Below are 11,588 nucleotides of genomic sequence, written 5' to 3'. Positions count from 1 at the left end.
CCCATCATATCCATACAAACTCTTCATAGAGCATCTCACCCAGAATCAACCCTTACCCTATCCCTGTAACCCTAGACTCCCCATTGCTGATGCACCTGCTTCACACATACCTGGATACTATGGGCAATTTCACATGGCCAATCCACCTAACCTGCACATCTTTAGGATAGCAGGAGGAAACATTTATAATATTGAACCTTGATTGTTGATGTATTCCTCAGTTTTATTTTTATCTCTGACCTATTGACACTCATTTCCCATATTACTATTTGCCTGTCTTACCTTGTTTCCACTCTTTGCTACCCCACATCTTTCCCTATTTAATCCCTTGGCCCCACTATTTAATTTAAAATCCTCTCTACTTTGGTCATTACGTGGTTTGCATGAACACAAGCCCCATCCACAGTTCAGGGGTAGACCATCTCAATGGTACAGCCCCCTTTCCCTTCTACAGGTGGCCAGTTGCTCAAGAACTGGAACCCTACTTCTGCTGCAGTCTTTGTGCCACATATTCATCTTTCTAATTTTATGTAATCTAAAACGATTTGCACACAGCTTGGGTAATTTCTGGAGATTATAATTTTAAGGTTATGCTTTTTTATTTAGAATCTAGCTTCTCATTCCCTTTGTTCAGAACTTGCTTCATTCTGTCAATGTTGTTGATACTTATATTAACAAGAAGATAGGATGCTCCCCATTTCACTTCAAGTTCCTTTCCAGCTCTGAACAGATATCAAACAGCAATTTCGACTCTCACTCTTTGTTACAAAGAGTTGTGTTAACTCCCCTTCACCATACCCTGCTGCTACAGCATTCCTTGTTTTCCACTTCACATCTTGAATGGCTTCCTGTATCACAGTGCAACATTCAGTTTGTTGATTCACCCTTCGGCCCCTGCTTTCATCCAGATTGGCATGCAATGTTTGAATGCATTAGACAATTGCAGAGACTACTATTTCTGCACTCTAGGTTCCCTTAACTACCTCACATACAGTCATATCCTGTCCTTAACCACTGACCAAATCAGAACACTCTACCTTTTCCTAAGACAGGTGGCTCCTGGTACAAAAAATACAGATCTGCTATATCATAGTCTCTGCAGTTCAGTCTATAGCTCATAAACTCTGAACCAAAGTTGTTCGGACTTCAGATACTTACTGGAGATGTGTTTGCCTTGGATCACTGTGGTATCCAGGAGCTCTCACATGATACACCACCTATTTTGCCATTTTTAATGAGTTTTAACAAATTATTTAATTATATTGTTATAGTTCCGTGAGCCTGACATTGGTGGTGGACATATTATTGAAGGGAATCTTGAGGAACAGCATTTACATGTATTTGGAAAGGCAAGGACCGATTACGGATGTGGTCTGTATGGATTTCATGAGGGTGATCGACAAGGTTACTCATAGCAGATTGGTTAGCAAGGTTACAATACAGGGAGAGCTAGCCACTTCAATACAGAATTGGCTAGAAAGTAGAAGATGGAGGATGGTGGTGAAGGGTTGCTTTTTGGACAGGAGGCATGTAACTGGTAGTGTGCCACAAGGATCTGTGTGGGCCCATTGCTTTTTGTCATTTGTATAAATGATTTGGATGTGAACATAGGAGGTACTGTTACTAAATTTGCATCTGGACAGGTACACAAACAGGAATGACTTAGAGGGATATTGGCCTATTGCTGGCAAATGGGACAAGATTTATTTAGGATATTTGATCGGCATGGATGAGTTGAACAGAAGGGCTGTTTCCAAGCAATACATCTCTATGACCTTATTAACTTATTTACCTTGCTTTATATAATAATTTTAACACCAATTCCTATACAATGTTAAACGTAAGGGTAGGAAAGATCTTAACTAACATTTTGAGAAACCCACCAAATAGCTTCCTCCTCTCTCTGTAGTAGTTAGTAGCAAGAACCATACCAGTCAGTTTTAATAAATCTAATGCTATCTCTGAGTGCCTTTCTCAGAGCCCTTCTTTCATCTGTTCCTCTAGGCGTTACTGACTGCATTTTTTGGGGTCGTCATCTCATCCACTACTCTAGCTGCGACTCTAATCAATGTTACCAGTCCTTTGACATTTTGCATTTTGTAATGGTAAGACATATAAACAGTGGTTATTAATCATATTAATAAATATAGTATTGAAAAATTCATTGTTAGGCTTGAGATGTGATTCTTGGTTGTGCTGCATGGACTCAATGATCTAGAAAGAAAACTGCTCATTTACAAATGTGGAAATCCATGTGACCTGTTTTACAGCACATTACATTGCACACACCCAGCATCTCTCTGTTTTAAGGATTAGATTACCTACAGTGTGGAAACAGGCCCTTTGGCCCAACAAGTCCACACTGCCCCTTGAAGCATCCCACCCAGACCCATCCCCCATAACCCACACACCCCTGAACACTATGGGCAATTTAGCATGGCCAATCCACCTAGCCTGCACATCTTTGGACTGTGGGAGGAAACCGGGGCACCTGGAGGAAACCCACGCAGACACGGGAGAATGTGCAAACTCCACACAGACAGTTGCCCGAGACTGAAATCGAACCTGGGTCCCTGGCACTGTCAGGCTGCAGTGCTAACCACTGAGCCACTGTGCCACCCTAGATTTATCCCATCTCTAGAAATGATTTATGTTTTGTAATTTTTGTTATTCGTTGACGGGATGTGGGCATTGCTGGCTAGGCCAATATTTAATACCTATTCAAAATTATCCAAGAGAAGGTGGTGTTATGCTGCCTTTTTGAATTACTGCTGTGTTTGGGCTGAAGGGACATCTAAAGTTTGATTAGGAAGGGAGTTCTAGGATTTTGCTCCTGCATCAGTGAAGGAACAGTATAATTCCATGTTAGAGTGGTGTGTGACTCAGAGCTGAAATGTAGGTAGACATTTTCCCATATATTTGCTGCCCTTGTCATTCTGACTAGCAGAGATCAAAGGTTTGGAAGGTGCTGTCAGAGGAGCCTTGGTGAGTTGCTGCAGTGTATTATGCAGATCTTACAGATTGCAGTCCCTTTGTGTTAGTGATGAAGAGAGTGAATGTTTAAGGTGGTGAATAGATTGCCAATCAAACCAGATGCTTTGTCCTTGATGGTGTTGAGCTTCTTGAGTGTTGTTGGACCACCTAGACGAGGCAATAGCAATTCATCCCACTCCTAACTTGTCACTTGTAAATTCTGGACAGGCTTTGATGATATAGGATGGCCTTTTCTTGTTCCTACTTCTTATGTTCTTGAATATTCTCGAACCACATTTTCAGGTGGTGAGTTCTAGATCTTAAAAAATTACGGATGATGAAATTTAACCTCAATTTCACTCTTGTATTTTTGCCAACTATTGTAAATCTATGCAATCCAATTGGCAGTCCTCTTTCCTTTGCTTACCTGCTCTATCAGAACACATCATAATTTTTGAAACTTCTTTTAAATCTCCTGATCACCTTTTCTGATCTAAGGGGATTAACTGAATTTCCTTATTCAGAGAAAGTAAGAACTGCTGATGCTGGAGTCAGAGATAACACAGTGTGGAGCTGAAGGAACACAGCTGGCCAGGCAGCATCAGAGGAGTAGGAAATCTGAACAAGGGTCCTGACCCAAACCTTTCCTGTCCATCAGATGCTGCCTGGCCTGCTGTGTCCTTCCAGCTCCACACTGTTATTTCTAAATTTCCTTATTTTTGTTTTCATGCTAGGAAACCTCCACACTACTCTGCAGGGCCTTAACAACTTTTTTAATTGTGGTGCCCAGTATTGTCCACTTGAAATGAAATTCAGTTAATGATTTGTAAAAATCCTGTGTTAATTTCATGCTTTTGTATTTAATGTCCCTGTTTCTAAGTGAGCTATACTAAGAATATACTTAACTACCTTATCAATCTTAATGTTGTCTTTAAATATTTGCTTATATGTATCCCAAATCCTTCTGATCCTGTATTCCTTTCAAAATAGTACCATCTGGATTACACTGCTGCTTCATGTTGCGTTTTTGCCAAAACGTTCACATTAAATTGCTTTTGCCATGTGTTTGCCTATTTATCTTCATTTTGTTTGTTCATCTGATGCGGGTATCATTGGATGAAAGTCAACCACATTGTTGTAGGTCTGAAGTCATATATAAGCCAGACCAGGTAAAGACGTCATTGTTTCCTTCCCTAGAGGACACTAGTGAAAGAGATAAGCTCTACTGCCAATGTTTCATGGCCATTATCCAGATTCTTAAAATGATTTAATTCTACATCCCCTGAACATTACGTGGCTCTCTGGATTACTAGCCTAGTGATAATACCATGACTCCATTGCTTTCCCCTCTGCACTTGTCAAGTCTGATGCTATTTTGCATATTATTTACTATAAGGTTGTAAGTTTGCTTGCCGAGCTGGTGGGTTTGGTTGCAAACATTTCATCACCCTACTAGGTAACATCAACAGTGTGCCTCCGGTGAGGCATTGATGTTCTGTTCCACTTGTTATTTATATGCCTCAGTTTTTTGGTGTGCTTGGTACTACTTCTGGTTCTGTTTCTCAGTGGTTTGTACACAGGTTCTAATTCAATGTGTTTGTTGATGGATTTCCGGTTAGAATATCAGGCCTCCAGGAATTCCCTCGCGTGTCTCTGTTTGACTTGTGCGATTTTGGATGTGTTGTCCTAGCTGACTTTGTGTCCCTCATTGTCTGTATGCAGTTTTGTATCAGTTGTTTAAGTTTTCGTGAATCAATTTTGTAAGTTTTCTTCCAGTTTGGCCTATGTAGCATTTCTAACCGACGTTGCATGGTATTTTGTATATTACACAGGTTTTACTGGTTTTGGGTATGGGATCCTTTATATTTGTCAGTAACTGTCATAGGGTTGGTTGTTGGTTTGTGGGCTACACTGATACCTAGAGGTCTGAGTAGTTGTAAGGTCATCTCTGAAATGTCCTTGATGTTGGGTAGGGTGATAAGTGAGTCTGGTCATGTTGTGGTCTGTCACAGAGGTAACAGCAGATTATGCTATTTGGGTATCCTTTCCTTGTGAAGACTCCATATAGGTGCATTTTTAAAAACTCTGGATAATGGCTTTGCAAATTATTTACTGTCTTGTCATGTTGAAACTGTAATCCGTTTACTTAAAACTAACATGTTTATATTCAAAAATGAGGGACAGTTTTGACTCTCAAGGGACTACCTATTTCTCTCCAGTCAGAAAACCATCTGATAACAATTAATTTCAGCCTTCTGTTCCTGAGTTACCCACCCAAGCTACCACCATCCTTTTAGTTCTAGAGCTTCTATTTTTAAGTACATCTGTAATGTACTTTATCAAATGTATTTTGTCAAAAGTCCACACGTAAATATAGAGATACAGATGGCAATCTCTGCTGTCTTCATTAAACATATCCGTTATTTCAAATAACTCAATTACATTTGTCAGGCACAATTCACCTTTACACATTTATGCTGGATGTTATTTCTAAGTGAGAATTAATTTTGACCTTGACAAAGGCGTCCAGTAATTTTTCCATCTTCAACCTTAGCCTCATTGACCTGTTGTTACCAGGTTTATCTCGCCCCATCTCTGAGCTTTTTTTGATCAAAGATGTAACATTTGCAAATCTTTAGTCATCTGGTATCCCCTCACATGCACAGAGGACTGAAAGATTGTGGTCAGAGCTTCCTTTATCCTAGCTTTCCTTGATAATTTAGGATGTATTCCAATTTACAGTTTCCCAGTTAACCTTTGTTTCCTTTGTCATGCAGAGAGTTGCATCCTTCCTCTCAATGAGAGGAAGGTTTAGTTTTTACCTCAGGTATTTCACATCTACCTTGCTCATTTCTCATTTTCTTGGACAAACTTTGTTCTAGTCTGCATGTGCTGAATGAATGTTTTCTCAAGTCAATAAAATTGGTTTTCCTCCAGCTGTTTACTTCTTTTTATTTTTATTTTGCACTCTCTTTAAATCTAATTAGATTATGGTTACTACCAAGATGTTCTCCCAGTAACGCTCCATTTGTCTTATCTTATTCATTGAGCTAAAACTAACAGGGTCCTCCTCACTTTGTGATAAATGTTTAAGAGGTGTCCTTTTAGGAATTCTTCACATGCCATACTTATTTTCTCAATGAATTATATGGTATTTTTGTAATAAACATTCTAGGATGAGAAAAAAAATCACTCTTTTAAAATAACTTAGCCCAACGGGAGCAACACCACTCTACACAAAGAATGAGACAATTGAGGAATAACTTATTGGGTCCTAATAAGCCTGATCATTGGTAACTAAAATTTCCCTGGGCACTACACTGCAGCAGAAGGTAAAGTCACTGTAGTCACTGCTCTCTCACTATGGAGATCACTGGCAGTGGTTTAACCCGAGTCAGCATGCAAGGGGAGAGGTTGAGAAAGAGAGTCTTTCATGGTAACCTCAGCAGATGCAGGAATCGAACACACTCTGTTGGTATTACTGTGTACTGCAAACCAGAACTGACCTAACTGATCCAGCACTGGAAATAAATTGAAGAAGGGTCATTGGACTGAAAAGTTAACACTGCTTTCGCTCCACAGATGCCACCGAATATGCTGAACTTTTCCAGCAATTTCTGCTTTTGTTTCAGATTTCCAGTACCCGCAGGTTTTTTTGGGACAAAATATTTGTTGAACTCCTCCATGTGAGGTCACAGTTAGAGACCACTCCAATGGATGACATTCAGCTAAGATAGACAAAAAGAACCGTCAGTTCCTAAGAGTTCTGCAGCACATTTACAATAATTTTATCGCGACCGTCAAGCTCTTGATAACCCCGTGAAAAACCGAAAAAAATGCGGATGCTGTAAATCAGGACAAAGTTGCTGGAAAAGCTCAGCAGGTGTGATGGAAAAGCCGGAGTTACCTTTTCTGGTGACCCTTCCTCAACCCCCATCTAGATTGAAACCCCAGTCAGGTACCACTGTACCATTTCCTTCTGCTGTGCGTATATGACATTTGATACAGTGTGCCCTCTCCCGTTTGTAGCTGTTTCATACACTATCCAACCAACCACAACCCGAGCCACAAATCTACTCTAAAGTCTTAGACTATCCTTAAACTCATTTGAAACTGCTTGCTCTTCCAATACTGAGTGTGAAGCACAACCTCTCTATGGCTTTGTGGGGAAAAGGTTCTGCTTCTTGGCAAAGTTTTTATTAACAGCACCCCAAATGTTGCTTTGTGTTTTTAGATGGAAACAGGTGTGTCACTATTGAGCTGATTCGAAGGTCCTTGTTTGGATCAGAGAAGGTAGTTTGTGAATGTGGTCTTTGGTATCACTACCGAGACGTGCAAATATTTCCCCAGACAGGATGGAGAGCTGGGTTAGCGGCTCTCGTTGTCCTTTAGGACGTGTTAACCGCAGCGACATTAAAGACGTCCGAAAACACGTGATCACAAGAACCATGAGCTTTAAAAATGTTTGCTCTCGGTGAGAAGCATAAGGAGCGAATGTGATTGTTTGGGATTCGAGAGAAACGAGCGGTGAAGTGAAAGCGCGTTCTCGATGACTAATTTCCTGTGGCGATCGCGGCTATAAAGCTGGGAGATGTGCGGAGCTGCCGAGCAGAGCAGCAGTTCGGGGGTGGGCGTCTTTTCGGACTAATGTGCGGGATTGATCAGAATGTCAGAGAGGAAGATTTCATCCGAATCGTTCAGCTCCACCGGCTCGGATTACCCGGAGAGTCCTGAGGACGGGGGATGTCCGTTTTCACGGGTGTTCAATGGGAAGCGCTCAGTTTCAGGGGCTGGCAGCAGGAACGCTGCTCGCAGGCGCGTTAACCTGGACTGTTTGGGAGAGAGCATCTGGAAACTTGTCTTTCCAACGGTAAAGAAACCAGAAATGCGCACACCCCCTTTCTCATTCTTCTCGCTTCACGCCCCGTTGAGTCCCTCTTTCTACGGCGTTTTCATTCCCTTCACATTCATACCCACTCACTCACCCCTGTGCATTAAATCATCACACATAGTTCTGAGCATTGGCGCTTCAATGGGATTCATGTTAAGTATTGTCTCCTGTCCCCGTCGATCATTGTTAATCGTGTGACTATGTTGGTGAAAAGTTCTAGGACGTTTTATTAGTGACCATTTGGAGCTGCTACATTTCAGGTCTGCGTTCTCACCCGTATTAAACATTAAAGTCCGTGTTTTGATTTTACAAATAACGACAGCGTGGAATGCTTAAAGAGGCTTCCAAACTTCTGTCGCCTAGCGAATGAATTCACGTGTACAATTAACACCATCAGTAATAAATCATCTTAAAAATACATCTCAATGCGTTCTGGGGGTGAGGGGGGGGGGGATCCCACGGATGTTCAAATCCTTTCTGTGGAAAGAGAAAGAATTGCAATCCATTCACCTTTTAAATTTTAGGTGCGTTGATATGGCGAATTGTTTGAAAGGGCCATCCAACTTTTTCTTAGCAACGTGACACCTTCGCAAACGTTGGTTAAGAGCTCGCCGCTCCGGCGATCACTCCGAAAGGCGATGTTCCTGCCTAACGTGATGGCGCTAATTCGAACCCATTAATTATTGTCTGGCGATTGCTTTCATGTTCGAGAATGCCGTTCTTTTCATTTCCCTCACTGGTGCACTGCTGTTACTAATGGAAATCATCAAAAGGGGAAAAAATCTTAATATTCTCAGCGAAATATGACTAACAGTCCTCACGACTTTTAGATCGCCGTATTTGCTGCGTAGTTGGCGCACCATTCCATCACAAATGGATGGTTTATTCATTTCTAAATTTGATTTTTGTATTTCCTTATTGCCATCTTTTATTATTGAAAGGAAAATGAAATAGATACGTTTTAAATGCAACTTGCACTTCTGGATCGTACCATGATACAACTACAACATTTAAAAGGCTTCTGGATGGCTATATGAGTAGGACTGGTTTAGAGGGATATGGGCCGAATGTTGGCAAATTTGACTTAAGTCCGATTGGGATGTCTGGTCTGTGCGTATGAGTTGGACTTGTCTGTTATGACTGTATAAATTTTTCGTATTTCATCTCATTGTTTTGACTGTTGATCATCGTCCACAAACAAGTTAATATGATTTGTATTGTAGGCAGATTTTGAAGTACTTAAAATTAAATGTATTTGTTACAATTTTTATTCAAATTTTCTAATCTTTTCTTTTAATTGCAAACATCAAACATTCAAAGGCTAGTATGCATCCTTTGGAGTTTAAGAAGTTGTGTTTTTGAAATTGAGATCTGATATCCCGAAAGAAACAAACTCAGTGGGCTGGAAATCTGAAATCAAAATAGAAAATGCTGCAAATACTCAACAAGTCAGGCAACATCTGTGGAACGAAATGAGTTAATGATTTGGATTTTGTGGGGTGTATTTCCCACCCATCTGACTGAAAATGTAAATCAGTATCCTGCCCTCGGTACGGGAATTACAACACTGGGAGCAGCTTCTTGTTTCAGAGTAGAACTTCCATCTCAATCTGGATGGAAGTCCTGTCCCAGAGAGCAATTGGCCAAACTGAGAGGGATGGAGAGCCACTATTTCATGTGCAGTGGCAGAGGACAGGCAATTAGCTGAGTTACAATCACTGTGCTGATTATACTCGGATGGAGGAGATAGAGCCAGAAATCCCAGGGCCATTGAATGTACTGTTTCCAAAATACAATATCCTTTTTAATCCACACCCTAGCTCAGTCATTCAGATAGGTAATGACCTGGTATGAAATTAAGGTTGATGGTATCTGTTGCTGTTAAAAAAAAAATCCTGCATTTATTTACACTTTTCATGACTGCAGAAGTTCCTAAATCACTGAGTACAATAAATTTCTTTCGATCTGTTAGGCACTGTTTGCTGTTCTCTTAATATCTTTTTGAAAAACAGCCCCTACAACAATACAGACATTTCTGGAGAATGTGCTGCAATGTCAGCAGTGCCTTTCTGCTAATATCTTTGGGAATAGGATTTGAACCCTCAGCCTGTGACCTAGGAGTGAGGATGTTAAGGTGCTCAACTATGGATGTCGCAGAGTGTGCTGCAGCTGCTCTTTTAATTCCTCAAATTTCCTTCAGGCCAAATGTGTGGCCCTGGGTATTCGCACTTGTCTCTTTGCGAGGTACATGGAACGTTCCTTATTCCAATCCTCACCCACAATTCTTTCTCTGGGACATTAATGATATCATGGGTGCTCCTTCCCTCTCTCATCCAGAATTGAAAAATTTCATTTTGGTTTCATTTCCAATTTCCATCCTGTTCTCACCTTTACTTGGTCCATCTTTGACTCCTCCCTACCGTCCCCTGACATCTCCAATTCCATTTCTGGCGATAGACCGGCCACCAATATCCACTACAAAAAAACTGACTCTCAAAGTTACCTTGACTATTCATTCTCACACGCTGCTCCTGTAAAGACTCAATTATATTTTCTAATTCCCCTGTCTCCATCTTAAAAGTTCCGATGATGCCAACTTCAATAAGGCAATCTCCAAAATGTCCACTTTCTTCCTCGGCTGAGCATCCCCAGCACTGTAGTTGATAGGGCCCTCAACTGAGTCCGACCCATATCCTGCACTTCAGCCCTCATCTCCTCTCTTCCCTGCCAAAACAATGGTCAGGCACCCCTTGTCCTCACCTACCATCTCACCGGCATCCATGTCCAGATGATCATCAGCTGCCATTCCCACCACCTCCAGCAGGATGCCACCACCAGACATATATTTCACTCCCCTCCCTTGTCAGCCTTTTGTAAGGGCCATCTATCCTGGTCCACTCCTCCTTCATTCGTAACAACACCACACCCCTCCCCACACATATCCCTATGACACCTTCCCCTGCAACCACAGAAGGTGTAATACCTTTGCTGCCTTTTAGTTTCTGCCTTCTTGGTACCCAAGGGTACAAATGCACCTTTCAGGTGAAGCGGAGCTTTACCTGCACTTCACTCAATCTAGTCTGCTGCATTCACTGCTCTCAATGTGGTCTCCTCTACATAGGGGAAACAAAGTAGACACGACACTGCTTTGCAGCACCCTACGTTCTGTCTGCAAAAAAGACCCTGAGCCTCCAGTTACCTGCTACTTCAACACAGCACCTTGTTCCCTGGCTGACATCCAAGTCTCAGGCTTTCTACAGTACTCCAGTGAAGTTCAGTGTAAGCTGGCAGAACAGCACCTCGTTTTCTGCTTGGGAACTCTATAGTCTTCCAGACTGAATATCGAGTTCAGCAATTTTAGGTCTTGAGGCACCTTCTTCCATGTCCTTAACCAAATCCCACACATATCAGGCTTTGTTATTACATGGCCTGTTATTATATATAATGAAATAACCCCACAGAAGTCAGTATCCTGTCACCAAGTCACCCTTTATTTCCATGTGGAGAGTCTTTGTCACTGATCACAGTCCGTCAGAGCCAGCTCCAAGAGTGAACAGGATGTCTGACACTCTTTATCTGTCAGCCAGGGGTCCCTGATTGGACAAGATTAACAGTCCCAATTGTGGAACTCATATTCTATGAGGCCCACCTGGCTGACTTTATTACAGTCACTACACACACCAACCATTGTTAACAATGAATAGTCCCCCTGAGTAGCTATTCA

General features: G+C 41.6%; 1 protein-coding gene across 3 annotated transcripts in view; it reads left to right on the top strand.

Annotated features, from left to right (window-relative positions):
- Window positions 1-7,593: 7,593 nt before the first annotated feature.
- The window catches only part of gucy1a2 (guanylate cyclase 1, soluble, alpha 2), a 216,851-nt gene continuing 212,856 nt past the window's right edge, over window positions 7,594-11,588 (top strand). For all 3 annotated transcript variants that reach the window (XR_007247831.1, XM_048533630.1, XM_048533629.2), the window contains exon 1: window positions 7,594-7,843. Coding sequence is in view for 2 of the 3 variants with exons in the window: in XM_048533630.1 (XP_048389587.1) it covers window positions 7,640-7,843 (204 nt within the window). In the remaining variant the exon portion in view is untranslated. The remainder of the gene's footprint in view (window positions 7,844-11,588) is intronic.

Source organism: Stegostoma tigrinum, chromosome 6 (genome assembly GCF_030684315.1).
Source record: "Stegostoma tigrinum isolate sSteTig4 chromosome 6, sSteTig4.hap1, whole genome shotgun sequence".
Classification (NCBI taxonomy): domain Eukaryota; kingdom Metazoa; phylum Chordata; class Chondrichthyes; order Orectolobiformes; family Stegostomatidae; genus Stegostoma; species Stegostoma tigrinum.
This window is presented reverse-complemented; position numbering and strand designations above follow the sequence as displayed.